Source organism: Solanum lycopersicum, chromosome 8, assembly GCF_036512215.1.
Source record: "Solanum lycopersicum chromosome 8, SLM_r2.1".
Classification (NCBI taxonomy): Eukaryota; Viridiplantae; Streptophyta; class Magnoliopsida; order Solanales; family Solanaceae; genus Solanum; species Solanum lycopersicum.
In genome coordinates this window covers 62875182-62893064 of record NC_090807.1, presented here as the reverse complement: position 1 = coordinate 62893064, position 17883 = coordinate 62875182, and the positions used below count along the sequence as shown (strand labels likewise).

General features: G+C 29.2%; 2 protein-coding genes across 2 annotated transcripts; one reads left to right on the top strand and one right to left on the bottom strand.

Moving 5' to 3' along the window:
• Positions 1–1203: 1203 nt before the first annotated feature.
• Positions 1204–2522, top strand: LOC101260465 (RING-H2 finger protein ATL52). Its single transcript, XM_004246135.5, has one exon. It carries the CDS (start codon positions 1204–1206, stop codon positions 2227–2229), a length of 1026 nt encoding a protein of 341 aa, XP_004246183.1. The 3' UTR covers positions 2230–2522.
• A 5513-nt stretch (positions 2523–8035) lies between these two features.
• Positions 8036–10693, bottom strand: LOC101055515 (Hop-interacting protein THI018). Its single transcript, NM_001279002.1, has 3 exons — positions 10247–10693; positions 8996–9439; positions 8036–8131 (listed from the first exon to the last, which is right to left on the bottom strand). Exons 1-3 carry the CDS (start codon positions 10691–10693, stop codon positions 8036–8038), a joined length of 987 nt encoding a protein of 328 aa, NP_001265931.1.
• Between the last annotated feature and the right edge of the window lie 7190 nt (positions 10694–17883).

Here is a 17883-nt window from a genome sequence, read left to right as displayed (position 1 = left end):
ATTGACCTCCTGCTGAGTAAGCTATTTGGACGTTCAGCGGAAAAAATAAAAGCAAGTACTGAATCAACAACCTATGTAGAGTTTATTTTTTTTAAAAAGAAATGAGTGCGAAGAGAAGGTATTTCTCGGTATTACAATATAGGAATGCTACATAACTGACCATGCCTGAATTCTTTCACCCACATTATCCAGGAAAGATACCTCATGACTAGTAAAAATTTCAGTTCAATTACATTCTCTTCGCTCCTTTAGTTTACCTCACTTCATTTACGCCATTACATTTTCCCTATCTACTGCCAGAATTTAGATCAGTATTTAGAACCAGACACAGGAAAGGCCAAAGAAACAACATCAAACTTTAATAAAGTAGTGTTTGTTGGACAAAAGATTATCAAGAACCAAAAAGAGAATATATACTTCTTCTCTCAAGTGGCTATATAGCCAAGATTCCCACTTCCAATGTCAAAGTCACAAAGATAATGAAGAATACTTTTGGTTGATTTTACAAGTGTGCTCTAATCTAATGGTGCTTACTTTGAGTATTCAATAAGTTGATGAAATAATTTCTAACTAAACAAATCGTACATAAAGATTTATTGATCGAATTTAGTGGTTAGAATGACAAGATTTGTTTACTTTCTTGATGGAAGTGATTGGAAAGGATCTACTTAAGGATGAAGATACTTGGAAGGTCAACTTAGTGAGTTATCTTAATATAAAAATCACAGAATTTCATGCAATATATATAAGTACTATATAGTACTGTTTAGAGTTAGTTTAAAGTGGCTTAAACCATAATTAAAGCATTGCTTACTTTGATGAGTTCCCCATCAACATGATTAGTCAACAGACCACTATCAATAATAAAGCAAGTTAAAGAAGAAGAAGGGAGAAAAAGAAAAGAAAACTAAAGGTAAAATACCTATCACAAAGCATTCTCCCTTCTTGGTTTATTATTCTCTCTGCTTTCCATTTAACTACTTTATCTCTGCCTCCCCTCTTTCACCTTCACTCTTTCGAGGCAATCATCATATTTTCTCTCTGTTTCATTCATCTGTTGCTCTTCACTTCCTTCTATCTAATATCAATATTTTAGGAACAGTCCTCACTTCAATTTTGTTTTATCTAGTGTGTCAAGATTACTGTATTTGAAAGTGTGATGTTAAGTTTCTTTTTCTCGTCTGTTTTTCTTGAGTTCGATAAATGGTGTCTGTAAACAGTTCAAGAACTTGGGCACCACCACATATGAGCACAAGGGATTGTTCCCAAGAATCCTGCAGTTTATACTGCCCACAATGGTGTTATATAATCTTCCCACCTCCACCTCCATTCGACTTCCCGGCTGATGATAATGATTCTGGTCCAAATTTCTCTCCTCTAGTTATCGGGATCATCGGAATCCTTACCAGTGCTTTCCTTCTAGTTAGCTACTATGTCATAATGTCAAAGTGCTGTGGACACAGGATTGGTTTAAGTAGGGAGAATCATCTGAATGATTCAGAACTAGAAGAGAATGATCCTTCAATTCATGAGGCATGGAATGTGAACACAACAGGTTTAGATGAATCTCTGATCAAGTCAATTATGGTGTTTAAGTACAAGAAAGGAAGTGGATTAGCTGAGGGAACAGATTGTTCTGTTTGTCTGAGTGAATTTCTAGATGATGAAAACCTTAGACTTTTACCAAAATGTAGTCATGCTTTCCATGTTACATGCATTGATACATGGCTGAAATCTCACTCCAATTGCCCTCTATGTCGCTCTAATATAGTGTTTGTAACTGCTGCACCACCTCCTGTTATCGAACCTCCTTTGATAAACGAAAGAACCTCTGAAAACCAACCTGAAAACGATATAGAAATGGGGGTCAGAGAGGAAGATGATGAACAAGAAGTTGTAGAAAGTAGAGTTCCTTCCAAGAGACTAATAACACAAAACATGAATCTACTAATAAGAAGATCAGTATCAATGGATCAAGTGTCGCGAGGTGTTTTATCTATAGCTGATATACTAAAGATTGATCATGATGAAGATTGTGAACTGGGAAATTGCCCGTTTCACGATAGAGAAGTTGGAACATCAAGACAAGAAGTAAGGGAAGAAGAAGAAGAAGAAAACACATTACCTTATTGTGTGCCAACTCCTATGGGGATAAAGAGATCTTTTTCCAGTGGGAGATTCATATTCCCTAAACGCGGAAGAGGACAAAACACGATCATCCCATTGTGAAATTTGTTTTGACTACAGAATCATGCCTGTCTGTCAAATCGAATTGGATGATCAGGCCGAGGCTGCTCCCAAAATTAGGAGGATTTGTGCATTTTGTGCCATCAGATAAAGAGTTCATATAAAGGAAAAAAAAAGTTTGAAAGGTTTTTGCTTTAAGTAGTTGAGGTTTTTGTGTGTTGTCAGCTCATCTTCTACACTACCAATATTTATTTTCTTTGATATCATTTTGTGCTCAAACAAGTTAAAATATAATGTATCATTTCACTATGATAAGATTTAACTGTTGGATTGGACTTGTCACTTGATGAAAGAACAACAAAAATTATAAATTCTCTCTTTAAGTTAATTCATCTTTATTTTATTTTGTATTTGTTTTCAGTAACTCCTTACTCCTAAAACGTTACTGTGAGTAATGTTTTAGGAGTAAAACGTTATTGTGAGTAACGTATATCAATCTAACACCGTCAGCTTTTAAAAAATAAAATATACCCTAAAACGTTACTGTGAAATATGTTTATACTAGTTTTGTAAAATTTTAGAAAAACATACTATTTTGGTGAATTGCTTTATATAATGGCTTAGTTTAGTCAAAATCTCAATTTATTCTGTATCACTTTAAATTTAAAGTTTTGAACTCTTAATTTGATGTTTAAAGTCAATTGGAAAACATCAAGTTCAAATAATTAACAAAAAAAAAAGTTCAAATCTGAAGCTTAACTCAAGTACTTCAAATTACTTCACGTTTAAATGTTGAACTCCTCTAAACTAAAAATTGTAACCTATTATAGGCAATAACCCAATGGATCAGCAGGGGCAGAAATTCACTATGGGCTAGTTTTGTTTTGGTATATCATTTTAAAATGTGGATCAATTTTGTATATTTTACATAAATCTCATAGTGTTAAGAGTTAGTTACATATTTCTCTACTTTTTTTAAATTATGAAAGTCCCTTAATATTTATAGATTTCCGATACATCATTGGACTTCTGGATACAAAGGCGATAGATGTATCAAAGAGGGAGGGAGGTATCCGAGGAATGTATATGTATCATAAAGGAGATATGATCCGGATACATAGTGGAGGGATGTAAAACTTAGATATAAAATTTAGAGATTAAAGTAAAATCTGATGTGTATTTGGATAATTTGTCAATTTTATTAGCACTGATGTGTCAATTGTACTTGCCCATAATTATTTCATTAATAATACATATGCTCCCACAAATCTTTCAATTTTATAGAGTTACAGCATTTGAAAATCAATATAAAATAGTACTTTTTGCTCATTTATCAAATTAAAAATAGACCAAAGACAATCATTTTTCAGATTTGTAGCAACATATATGTGCTATAATGTTGATTGTCGTTGCGTTTAATGAAGAAACATTTATAATACATTCATTTTAACCTAAGCTTTTCGTTCAAGCCTTTTCAGATATTGAGTTGTTTTTGTTCCCTATTAAAAATAAATAAAAATAATTCCACTTATTTCTTATCAATTATGCTCTTACTTTTTTATATAAATTTTCCCAGATCGTGTGAGATCTTGGCTTTAGTCTTCGATTACGACACAAGGATCTTATCGTATTCGATCCTTATTGAATAAAATATTTATAAAAATAACCGCTAAATATCTTCATCGATAGAAAATACGTTATTGAGGACTTCTCAACTCTAATAAAAAAAAAGAAACAACATATATAGTTTTATAATACTAAGTAATAAGGATAGTAGTGTAATTGTGTGCTAAATTACAAGTCTAGAATAAGATAGACCTATAGGGATACCACATTATTTGGTCCAAAAAATCATTAGAAAAATATTAAAGAAATTAAGCAGAAACCAAGCATGTGCATTCACTATTAATAATTTAAGCTAATGGCAGTACAAAACACTTTAATCACAATAACCTGCTTAAATCATTTTCATTAGATTATCGTTTTGGATTGTATTACGTAAAAGGGAAAATATATTAAGGACCGTCCTTCAACAATTAGACAATTTAAGTAGAGACATATCCTGTTAAATCACCAAATTAAGATACTTTAAAAAGCAACGTAATTTCTTTTTAAATACTAAAGTAGAATTATTACACAACTAAATTATTTTCTTTCCCAATGACCTCTCACACTCTATCAAGAATATATAAATGTACAATTGTAAAGTTCAATCATGTCAAAATTGTTTAAATGGACATGAAAAGCAAAATATCAACTTACCTTTTTAATTGTTTTGATGTAATATTCTTCTATATTATCATTAAAGAAATAATATATAGTTATATAAATAATATGTATAACTTATTTTAGATTGTAGATTTTAAAATTTATCATATAGATTGAGACAGAGGGAGTACATTATTTTCAAAGGTGTGAATCACCTTCGTATAGAAATTGAGATAGATTGGGTAATTTATTTTTGCAACGGTGTTTATATACATCCTTGTATGCACTATTTATACACTTTTATATACTTAGTGTTTTTTCTTGTATAAAAAATATATTATAAGCTATATATGAGTCTATAACACGTCATTAATTATGTATAATGCAATTTCTATTATTACAATCAATTAAGATGTGAATTTGTTGGTTTCAGTTAAAATTATTGCTTGTATTAACAAATCTTATATAATCATACATTTATAATTTTATTATTTTCTTTTATAACATACTCAGTATATATAACTTAAATTCACATACATTAATCGTTATTCGAATTCATAGTAAGGGTAAGGAGGAAACGAAGGAAGACCATAAACGTCTCTTTAGTTAAGATAATTATTTGTTTGCTTAGGTATACATATATCCACCAAAAGAAAAAAGTAATTGGACTTATTACATGAACAGAATAATGATATTAACCACACAAGAAGTATTGATAAAATAAAAAATGTGAACATTTTAGTTGGTAACAAAAAAAGTTACAATTTTGGACATATATATACCTAAGATTATTTCATATATATTATCTTGAATTGTGTGAAAACAAAAGGACTGAATTTGTTTCTATACGGAAAAGAAAGAAGAAAAATACATTATATTCTTAAATATTTTGCTAAAGATCGAGTCCATGCACTTGCATGTGTAGCCACATGTATTTTAGCCATTTCTCAAACTGATGATGATAAAAACTTTTTTTTTTGTACAAATTATACAGAATCTGAAAACCAATTCTTGGATTTTTGGGAAATTAGATGATTACAATGTTCTTGAATTGTGTACAATTAAATAAAAAATAATATACGTTTATTAGAAGGGTGTATTATTGTTTTTTTGTAACGTTTTAAAAAGTCTCTATCAAATTGTAGCACTAGAAGCCATGTGTTTTAATGAGAGTTGCAGAGTGACCCCCACAATCAAAAAAAATTAAAAAAAAACTTACTATGGTAATTTTGCTTTGAATTGAACCACAAAAATTCTGCACATTTTTATTTAATTTGCTAAAAGAAACTACTATTAGTAAAAATCACAAATATTAAAACCCGAATAATTGTACATTCAATCGCATAACCTTAATATAGTCAGCGTATAATTAATGTATATCGATTAAGAAAAGTCAATATTGAACCCGACTAGTTATTTACGTAAATATCCCTACATTACATCAATTTTCTTGAAATGTTCAATTTTTTCCCTAGAATTGATGGTAATTACAGCAACCTCATATGCAAATACTGCTATATTTTTCAACCTAACATGTTTTGCTTTTGCACAATTATAGATATAAGCACAGGGATAAAAGTCCAGAACGTTTAAATGAATTTTGTCCTGGTTAATTGTAGCTATAGAGATGGACCACATATATACATCCTTTTTTTTTTACAATTTTTAACCTTGAAATTTTATTAATTGTCCTTCAACAAATTTAACTTCATTGTAGTAACAATGTAAAAGAACTTTTAGACAATTTGGTAACTTAAAATGTAGATATATTTATGGTTAGGTTGAACTTAGCAACTTTCTCCCAAACTTGATAATTATGTTAAAAAAATTACTTATTACGAAAAAACGCAATTCAAACCTAATAAGTTAAACAAAGTTTTAATTTATCATATAGAAACAATAAATTTAAAATTTGAAATTCATCTCTAGTCGTCAGTTAAAAGTGAAATTTTATATATATATATGCATGAACTCATTTCCTTTGTAGTGTGCTAGCTAAATGTGTTTTTTTACTTCTCCATAAAACTTCATACTTTTTTCTTATTTGATGACTCGAATTCATATTCAATTCAATATGAAGTTTGTGTTTACCAATTTGAGCAAAATCCCCTCTCGTCTACATGTGCTTGAGTTTAATACATGGTTTGAAATGTCATTTTATACAATTTTTTTATACGAATCTTGTAAGTAACGTAGGTCGTAGAGCGACATAGAAAAGGAGTTACATTCAATTAAACTCGATAATTTAATAAAACTTTTATATTTGTCCTTAAACTAACAAAAATTTGTATTCATAAATTTAATATTCTGACTCCACTCCACCGAAGATGAATCTAAACATCATGTAGTACTTTATTACACAATAATTTGCTCATAAACAAAAATGATCTCCAAAAATAAATAAATAAGAGAGAGCATATAATATAGTTGACAAATATTTACATGTGGAGCAAAGTTTAGATTAAGATTGAATGGTGTAAATTGAGAGAGGGTCGAATTTCTGAAGAATAGAATAAAAATGTACCTTCGTTAAATGACAAATTTAGACTTGCCCTAAATTGAAGGGAATCCATAGACCATGCATGAAGTAATAAGGTGGATATGTCTTAATCATCAACGACAAAAGTCATTATTAAAAAACAATGGATATTTATTAATTTGGTTCCCTCTATTAAAAAAAAAAACATTAGTACTAAATTAATTACAGTTTAATCACTTTTCAATATGAAAAATATCAATTAGATGATCATATATAACTCTGATTAAATCAAAAAACATTTAAAAATTTCAGTGTAACTTGAAATGTTTATAAGTACTATTATATGCACGGTTCAAACTCTAGTTGGGATAAATCCTTCAATCATGGAGTTCAAAAAAAAAAATATTTTCATACTAATTATTTTATTGCATGTTCCTATTTAACAATATATGTCATACATACACAATCTTTTTTTAAATTCCATGAAAAGTCCTTCATAAATTCAAACATCATGAAAGAAATATCTTTAAATTTAAATTACATTTATAACTCGATAATTTTTTTTTGAGCTCTAGCACATTATGTTAGAAGTTCACTTGTCAAAACTTCAATTTGTTATGGTGGATCGTTGATCCATATTTTAACTTAAGGTATTTTTCCTCAATTATGATTTTCGCCTTGAAAAATATTCAACTATTTCTCATTACATAGTCATCCTGTCTAATTTTTTCATATTATTTATGAATTTAACTTATATACCTAAATATTGTCATACAAAAGATATCATTATGATTATTATTAGTATAATTTAATATGTTATATATCAAACGTACTGTATTACACTATTTAGTGTTATAAAAAACCCGACAATTATATGTGAGTAACTATAGAAAAGAGTAGTACTAAAAACTGTAATAATTAATTGTACTCAAATGTCACACATTTATAAACAAAAAATATCACAGCTCATGTTGTACGTACGTACAAGGACGACAAGAAAGAACTCTACTGGTACTAATTAATATGAACATTGAACAAAGTCCTTTTTTTTTCTTTTTTTTTTGTTTTGTCTACTGGATTTAAACTAAGAAGAATTAAAAAAAAAAAACATGATAAATAAAGATAACAGGGGGGGATGTGTTCCCTAGGCTTAGCAAGAAATTAAAGTGTAGCTGCTTCCTCCTCAATTATTCTTAGCATGTGGTGGACTGCACCTGCTATGTCATCTGCTGAATTTAGTTGGCAACCTTCTTCCACCTGCCATTTTTTTTGGACAAAAAAATAATAAAAGACTTCGTCAAACACGATTTAACATGATATCAGAGAAAGCAAACATTATGTGTTTAACTTTTATTGTCATACGATATCACATAATTCTAACATGATATTAGAAAAAAGAAAAAATAATATGTTTGAATTTCTAATTTAATTTCAAAGATCTTATATCTGAGTTTTATTGTTATTCATTGTCGAACACAATCTAACATTGACATAAAAAGAAGCAAATCTCTTATGTTCAGAATTTAAGAAAAAAATATGACCATATTCAGAGTTTTATCTTCTATCTATTAGTACACAATTCTAACGTGATATTAGAAAAAGCAAAAAATTCTATGTTTTGAATTTTATTTTCCTTAGTTATAACATAATCTAACATGATATCAGAAAAAAGGAAAGATTAAGTATTCGAATTTTATCACCATTCATATCAAACTTATTTTATTTGTTTGGTACAACAACATAAGAAAATGTATCAATTGAACAATTTGACATAACCACTAAAAAAAAAATTAAAAAAATCATTTTTTTTTGAAATAATTCGTAATCATAAGTACAAAAAGACAAGTATGACTTTACTAAGAAACGCCATACAAGAATTGTAAAGAAACACCCTTTCTGACCCATCATTGCCTTCTGAAATTAGTAAAAAGTAGTAGACCTTTTTAAATTCCCAAAATACCCTCAACAACTTTTTTTTTTTTTGTAGCTCATATTTTCATGTAATGAAAAGTACCTGTGCTATATAGATTCTTGCAATCTCTAGTCATTTTCTTTCGAATAAAAAAAATTAATTATAAAAATAATAATTTTCAGAAAAAAAAAATGAAATGAAAATCGTACCTTAACACTTATTGAATAAAGAACCAATGGATCTAAAGTGGTGACATTGAGGTGAAGGACAGAAATGTACAATGACTGAAACGCAGCGACCAATTTTGATAGCTGACGAAATCTTCTTCTTGATAATATTCTAACATTTGCATGTGTTTCAATTAAAGTTACTTCAATATCAGCTATAGCTGCCTTGCTCTTTGATGTATATTTATTTGGTAATTCACAACATGTATATTGTGGATACGAGAAAAATTGAGCAAATGGGGTCCCAACATAATCCGCCTTCGAAACTTCTCTCTTTCCACCGTCACAATCATCATTATCATTACTAGTACCGCCTTCTTGTTGTTGTTGTAATAATACGAATTTTTGTGCTTCAAGAGATTGTAGAATGTGTTCTAATTCCTTTACGAATTCAATTGCACCACCAACGATTGAAGCTTGGTCACCCTGAATGAACGACAACATAATAATAATAATAATAATGATAATTACGTCTCAGTTCTCAATTGTCTTTATCAAGAAGAAAAACTTATTTAATGTTCTATAAGACATTCTTACAATGAATATTCTTTATCAAATGCCAACTTACACAGTACTACTACTACTACATACAATAAATTCACAAAATGATTGATTTTCAAGTTATTAATTGACAAATGTACGTAGGGTCATTTAGAAAAATTGAATGCAAAGCGTTATTTTCTGTTATTCAATTATTTTCAACCTCTTTTTCCTCGAATCCTTGACAATACTTTTTCCTGTTTGTACCTAAATGGAAATAAAAGCTACATATAACACTTAAAAGAAAAAAAAACATCAAACCCCACAAAGAAAAAATATAGAAAAAACAAATTTTTTTTATGAACTTATTTATGTAAATTTTAGTAGAGGGACCAAGTCTGAAAGTTGTTCGTATGCACTAGGGCTCATAATTCGAGAATAAATGAATAATAGGGCAAAAATAAAAAAAAACTTTATCCTACTAATTTGCAGAATTCAAAACTGTATACATAGGCTTAATCGATTAACTATCTAAACTTTCATATTAATGATGAAAATTCAAAAGTTTTAACTTACTAATATGTTAAATTTCTAACTTCGCCGTTACTAAAAGCACTTACCATCATGCATAAATTATAGAGAAAAAAAAAAGAATTAGTACCTTATAGTATATAGTATATAAATGTTGAATTTTTTTACGTAAATTAAAACTAACAAAAAAGAGTAATTAAATTAATTAGTGTACATACATACCCTTTGAACATAAGATTCAGGCATGAGAGAACGTAAAACAGAAAGATGTTCATTCATTTGTTTCCTCCTATTTCTCTCAACAGCAATGTGAGTCATTCTTTGATTTTCAGCTTCCTCTTTATTCTTACAAATTTTAGGTCTTCTTCTCCTTTTCTTTCTCCCTCCACCGCCGCCTCCTGATTGTGCCGCGACCGACAAATTATTCTTCTCTCTAGAAGACTCTGGTCGCGGCACTGAGGCGGCGATGGAATATTGTTGCTCTAAGGGAGTAGTAGTACAAAAATCTTGAGGCTTTAATAGAAAGGCATTATTTTCTTCATGATTGTCAAAAAATAAGGCATTTTCATCAAGATTGTTGTTGCTATTGGTGGTGGTGGTGGTGGTAGAGATTGTATCGTAGATAATGAAGTTGAGGAGTTCATTGGTAGAAAGTGCTTCTAAAGCCATTTGGAATAACTTTTTTTTTTGTTTGTGATTTTTTAGATAAGTAGGAGGGTCTTGGATTTTGCTTTGTAAGAGGGCTTTGTATGTGTGTGTTGTTTTGTTTTGAGAACCCCAATGAACATTTGACTTGTTTTACTAACTCTATTATCTATTTGTATGGAGTGTTATAAGACTTCAATTAGTATTTTATAGTGATAACCACTGAGTTCCTGAAGTAGTATGGGTAAGACAAAGACATATTATAGCTAGTAATTGATGGGTCGTCGTCCTTAATCAAAGCTTTCGAATTTTAGAATAAGAGAATAACGAACTTTTTGATAAAATAAATTATGTCTTTAGGTGGGCCTAGTTAGCGTGAATTCAAATTATTTAAATTAGTAAATTTTCGCTACGAATAAAAATTTATAATCATAGTCAGTTTTCAAATTTCAGAATAAAAGAACAAAAAAACTTTTTGATAAAATAAATTATGTCTTTAGTGGACGTAGTTAGCGTGAATTCAAATTATCTGGACTAGTAAATTGCAGCTACTAACAAAAAATTATAATGGGTGATTTGCTAAAATAGCATATCGATAACCTTTATAAGTTGTAAAATGCGATCTTGAACTTTTAGTCCAATTTAAAAAGAAACTTTGAAGGATACCTTAAATTAAGAAAAATTGTCGATTAAATAATAAATGCCTTTTATATATATATAAAAAAAGTAATGTTATTAGTTAATACAATTTAAACTTCTCTTCAATAGGCAATACATGGTAACTAATGAAATATCTCAAATATTTGCCAAGTCATTAAGCGCAATCATACGCTATTATTGATGTATTATGATATTATTTGTTAATTTGTATTAATAATATTAATTATAGCATCTTTTTAAATTTTATACATCAATTTCAATTAGAAGGTGTTTGAGGTTTTACAACTTATTAAGATTAATAATATAAACATTATAAATAATTAACATATTCACGTAATGGACGCTTGAAAACACAATCATTAGCTTTTCCCAAATTGAAGGCAAAAGTATTTAATATGATTATATATTTGAATGTTGCTATTGAAACAGAAGCGTAATTTAAGTCTTCATAAAATTTACTAGCGATATATTATGTTTTTTTTTTCTATTTTTTTCCACTCACTTTTTCATATAGAATGACTCGTTTGATATGCTTCACTCTCATGCATTTTATCGTTCATTTCAATTATTTATTTTAAAAAAAGGTTATAAGGGACCATTTTTTTAAAAATAATTATCAAAATTATACGGATCCGAGATTTTTAGTACATAATTAAACGGAAGGAATGCAAACGTGCATCTTTTAATTTAGAAAAAAAGTTTTATATTATGTTGTTCCTTGGTAAATATTCTAATATTTAATCTTTTCCCCTGAATCTTAGTAGTATCTTTGTACCGCAGAACAATGTCATGAGTAACACATATATTAATAAATAATGAAAGTAGGCATTTGGATAATATTTGTTGTAAATGTAAGGAAAATAGAATACTTTTCAAGTTGAAATTTGGATAATATTTTGTCCATTAGTTTTTACATTTTCCTTTTTAATAAGTTTAAACCTATGTTACTCTTGGGATGTTATATAACAGGTTTTAAAATCATGTAGCTTATATAATATTTTTAACATAATATAAACTTATAACGCAAACACATTTAGTTTAATAACATTAAGATTGAAAAGTTCTTTTTAATTAATATTTTTAACTTTAATATCAGTTATAACTTTATTTAATAAAATTTTAAACATAATTCTCTTATTTATATCAGAGTCATTAAGTCTGTTTGTATTTTGTTTATGCTACAAAATACAACATCTTAATAGTCTCAAAAATTAAAAAAAAATTGCAATAAATTTATCATTAAAATACTTAACTCAAAATTTTTAACAAAAATAAAAATTCACCAAATCCATCTATTCACGCTACAATCATCACCCACCATTAAAAACCAACATCACTGCCGCCTATCATTTTTCTCTATCATCATTCTCGTTCATACTGTTGCTACACTAATCAACTGTCATTATTATTAGCCATTATCCAAAAATCATCACCACCAATTATCATTACAACAATAATTATTGATTATTATCTACAATCATCATTATCAGTCAGACAGTCACCACTATATACTGTTAACCACCGTCACGAAATATTTACTATGATCCACACATCATGACACATCTAAATGCTCCCACAAGATTATTGGCCAAATGCCCTACAAATCTTACCGACTCAAATTTTACTAATAGAATCTCTACGACTATAAGAATTTTAACCCAAGCAGACCAGATCTTTCGTTTTCCCTATCTTTTCTTGTTAATTATTGCTTCTCCTTCTCACACACAAACAAAAAAAAATGTCTACATTTTAATTTACACACACATAATGTTAAGTCATATAATGGTTGTAATGCTTTGGTTCTCAATTTATTTATACAAAAATGTCAAAACATACTGCCAGAGGGGGGGTGGGGGTCCCAAGTGTAGGGGGACCCAAGATATAGATTGAGATATGCATAAAAACAATATAACAAGCTGTGCAAAAGCTACCCTTCACGCTCTTACTTTATATCTTCTTCTTTTTTTTTTTTCATTTTCCCTTTGAAAATTGGGAATTTTTTTTTCTACCCACTATAGAACTCAATTCCCTAGATAATAATACATGTATATTTTTTTTTTTGGCCTTTCTATACCTTTTTTCTTGTGGCTATCATGTCTTTAATCTTGCAAAATGTATTTTTCACGTCTATATATACTTGTCTATTCTATCAAATGAATGTCTTCCTAGTTTTACATTTAGCATAACTCAAAAATAAATGATTTCTTAAAAGTTTAAGATAAAAATTAATATATATTTTTTAATTATATCCATATGCTCTTTTTTTTTGTAATAATGTTCAATTCAGACAGTTTATTGATTTTAATCATGTAGTGCATTTGTTAATTTCTTAGTAGATGTGATTCTTGTTGTTTGTAATTAGGACCAAAAAATGTCAATTTTTATCTATTCAATTTGGAAAAATTATAAGATAATTTTGCACTTTATACCTATTTTTACACTTATGAAACATATTACTTCATCTGTCTCAATTTATATGACTCATTTTTCTTCTTAGTTAGTTTCAAAAAGAATTACAAAACTTTTCTATATTTAGCAACAATTTAAATTTTTAAAATGTCATCTATACTTATTTTAAATCATAAATTTTTAAAGTCTTTCTTTCTATCTTAAACTTCGTACGAATCGATCAAACTAACTTATATAAATTGATTTTCAAAAAAATATTATTTTTCAATATTTAAAAATGTTAGATTCTCCCTTTAACATATATCTTTTGTGATGGTTTCAGTGGGAAATGTCATTCACATCTTCCAACTTAACCTACGTGAAAAGTAAGGATCAACCACAAACCTTTGGGGTGGGGGGGGGGGGTTTAAAAAGGTGTCTCTAATGTCAGTTTATAGGGACTGAAAAGAAACTTCATAGAAATAGTTGTAGGTTTAAGCTAAAAATATTATTACTACTAGAAAACGAAGATACTTCTCGTAAATTAACATTACAACAACTTTTACAAGTTGATGAGCCAATAGCTTTTCACTATCTTCTTTCCAAATTATCATTTGGGGAAAAGGGCTCGTTTTGTCTGTGAAAATATTTTATTAAATTGATGAATATTTATCATATGTTACATTTTTAGTTCTTTCATTGTTAATTAAGTAACTCAAACATGTATTATTCATGTTATACGATATTGTTAGATTATTATATTACGAAAGAAACATATCAAGAGTAAGCTCTTAAAAGAGAGGATCAAACATATATCATATAGTAGATTTTTTTACAAAATTAAGGTGTATAATACAATTACATAAACTATAGGAGGTTGTACGAATTCCACCAAACAAGAAAACAAAATAATATAATTATAATGATGATAATAATATTTGCATGTCACAGATGAACCCATGAGTTTGTGATTCAGAGGAAATAGTCAACAAAAGAACAGGATAGATATTGCATGAATCAGTACTCTGGGAACCATAATTTATTTATTTATTTTATTAAAAAATATAACGGCGTAGTACATTATTATCTGAACAAAAAAACAAAACTACTTCCTATCTCAGGCACAGACATGAAGGTTCATTCACATATTGACACCTACTCTTTATTTAAATATAAGTATTATCCACTAAAATTCAATATCCATACACATAATATAAAATATCTATATTATCATTATGCTTGTTATTTTTCACGAGTTTTTAATTGTAATAAGTCTAAATTTAATTTCATTTTGAAGAAAAAAGCTAGTTATCTTTTCTTTTTTTTTTAAAAAAAAAAAACACGATTAAATTTACTATTTAACTTGTGTTTTGCCTTCATACCTCTATTTTGTTGACATCCTAAGTACACTAGCAAGTAACAAGTTTTATTGTACAACTAGTTGTGCATCATATGGGCAGAGGTAAACCCATGAATAATAAAAAAAAAAATCGTCTTTAGTAAGAGTGAAGTCAATGCAATCAAAATCGACATGTCTAGGACGGAGGTGAACCTATGTTGAATGATTGAGATCCCTCTATGACTCCATCCTTAATCAGATTCATCGAATTTAAATTCTTAAAACTAATTTTTTTTTATTAAAAGTATATTCCCCTAAAATAAACCCTAATGGCCAATTTGGATTTACTAGTACCTTACCCCCAACCACACCCACCATAAAAAGAAATAAAAAATCAACTATGTATCAAATATAAATACACCTTATTCCCCTTCGGGGTGGCCCAGTGGTTTGAACTTGAGACTTTCATGTTAGGGGTCTCAAGTTCGAAATCCCTTGCTAGCGTAAGCAAGGGCCTTCTAGGTCAAGCTCGTCACACCAAGTACAGGTTACCTCTCCTATGTGGTTTACGAACTATTGCATAGGAGGGATAAAAACCCAGAGCGCACCCAAAGAATAACAGCTGCAAATTTCCCTTCTCATTAAAAAAAAATTAAATTAATACACGTTCTTGTTCCATTCCTATTCTAATGTACCATTCTAATTTACAATAGGCTGTAAAAAAAATTGCATATTATAGCATGTATTCTATACTGAAAAGAGACGAAATTTTACCAATTTTAGCAAAAAGTTAAAGAGGCAAAAGCTGCCCTATGAAAAGCCTTACTACATTAATAGAATACATGATGCATGCATTTGTTATATTTTGACTCTACGTTAATCAACTCATTAAGTATGGGAGTTCATTTTTTGACTAAAGATTTTGAAATGATTATCAATAAAATATTTGGAACTTTGTTTAAAAGGTACAATGCTTACTTGGGTCCTCCATGATACTTTGACATCAACCTTGTCATTTCCTCTTGTCCTACTCTACTTTTCTCACTGTTCATTAGGTATCCAACCAGTTCCCACTTTTTTTTTTGGGGTGCAAAAGATTCAAAATGCACTCTGTCACAAATAATGTGATAGGTTTTATTATTTCAAAATAACTCAACTTCAAAATTTTCTGTTTTTATAGCCATATAACTAAATTATTCTTTAGACCATAAATTTCAAAAATCTTTCCTAATTAGATATTTCTTAAATTTCATACCACATAAATTAAGCAAGGGGTTGTAATACAATATGACATTCCATCGCTACTCTATCCCTTTGAGAAATGGTATTAACTATTTGGCTAAATTTTTGAAAGGTCATAACCGCTTATTTTTTAAAAAAGTCTAGTTACTTTTGAAAGAAAATAAGTGTTTTCAAAAGGTAAAAAATGTAGCGTTTTTCCGAAAAATACTTTTGAGGAAATACACTTTAGAAGCACTTTTTAAAAACTTGATTAAACAGTAATGGTTGTTAAAAGTGTTTTTTTTTTTAATTTTTGTGGTCAAACACATACGGCTTCTCACAAAAAAATCTTTTTTAAAAGTACAGCATTAAAAATACTTTTGCAAATAATCTAATTATAAATTATTAATAGCTTGCTCACAACTTTCAATAATAATATAATAAAAATCTTCCCCCTGAAAAGGTAAAAGAAAAGAAAAATCAGAACAAAAACTTCCTCAAATGAGCACTGCTAATTAGAGTTCTTTTAAAGCCTGCTGTCCACTCACATCATCAGAACATGAAATTCAGTATTGGATTGACACCTTTGTACCAAAACAAATTTTGCTCTTAGCAAATGTTTGATAATCTGAATAACTGTTGAGTTTAGTTAAAGAAAATAACTATTCCAATTAATTCAGCAACAAATCTAGCTAGTTCTAATATATGTGAAAGATAAATAATTTTCAACTTCATAGCTCCAGTACTTCTTTATCAAGCACCTACTACTCTTTGTGGACTATAGCATAGTACAAAGGCTTAGTCAAGGTGCGTACAAGCTGGTCCGAACACGACTTTGTTAATGAAAAGTAAAACGATACTTTGTAATGCTTAATATGCCATATTGTCACTGGGTACTACCTTGTTCTTGTTCTTGTATTGTACATAGTGACCAAAGGTCCACAGCACAGTAATAAAAGGTAAGGGCAAAACAATAGGAGTGACTCAAAAAATAGACAGGAAGAGAGAGGGAAAGAGGAATAGGTAAAAACTGCAGATAAGGACCATGTGAAAGTAGAAGCACAGGAAATGTCACCTTATCTGGAGAAGAGGACGGATGAATGGACGTTTGGACCATGGTCCAATTAAGCTGTCAGGCCTTCTCTGTATAAGGTATCCAAAATCCATGTGACCAACCAAAGCTTTCTCTTCTAAACTAGTACATTTCAGCAATCATCTGCATTCAAAAACTAAAACTCTACATCTATTATTATAAACAACAATAGTATTCCAACTTTCTTTCTTTGGACCCCCCCCCCCTCCCCCCTATTTTCTTGAGGGACCCATAAATACCATTTCCTAAATGGGGCTTGAGTTTGGCTTTCTTTTTTAGCCATGGGCAATCCTACACAGTGCATGCACAGAGAAAGCAAAAGAGGGATTGAGGTCTCACTCTCTGTGCTGGTTCCTGTCACAAAAACCCTTTTGGTTGTCACCGCACAGCAACAGCATATGATTTAGGCCGCGATCACATGATCATGTGAGTACACCATGGTCATTTCTCTCACACAGTTCTCACAGTGCATTTCTAATCAACAGAAATAGAGTAATCTGTAGGATAGTTGAA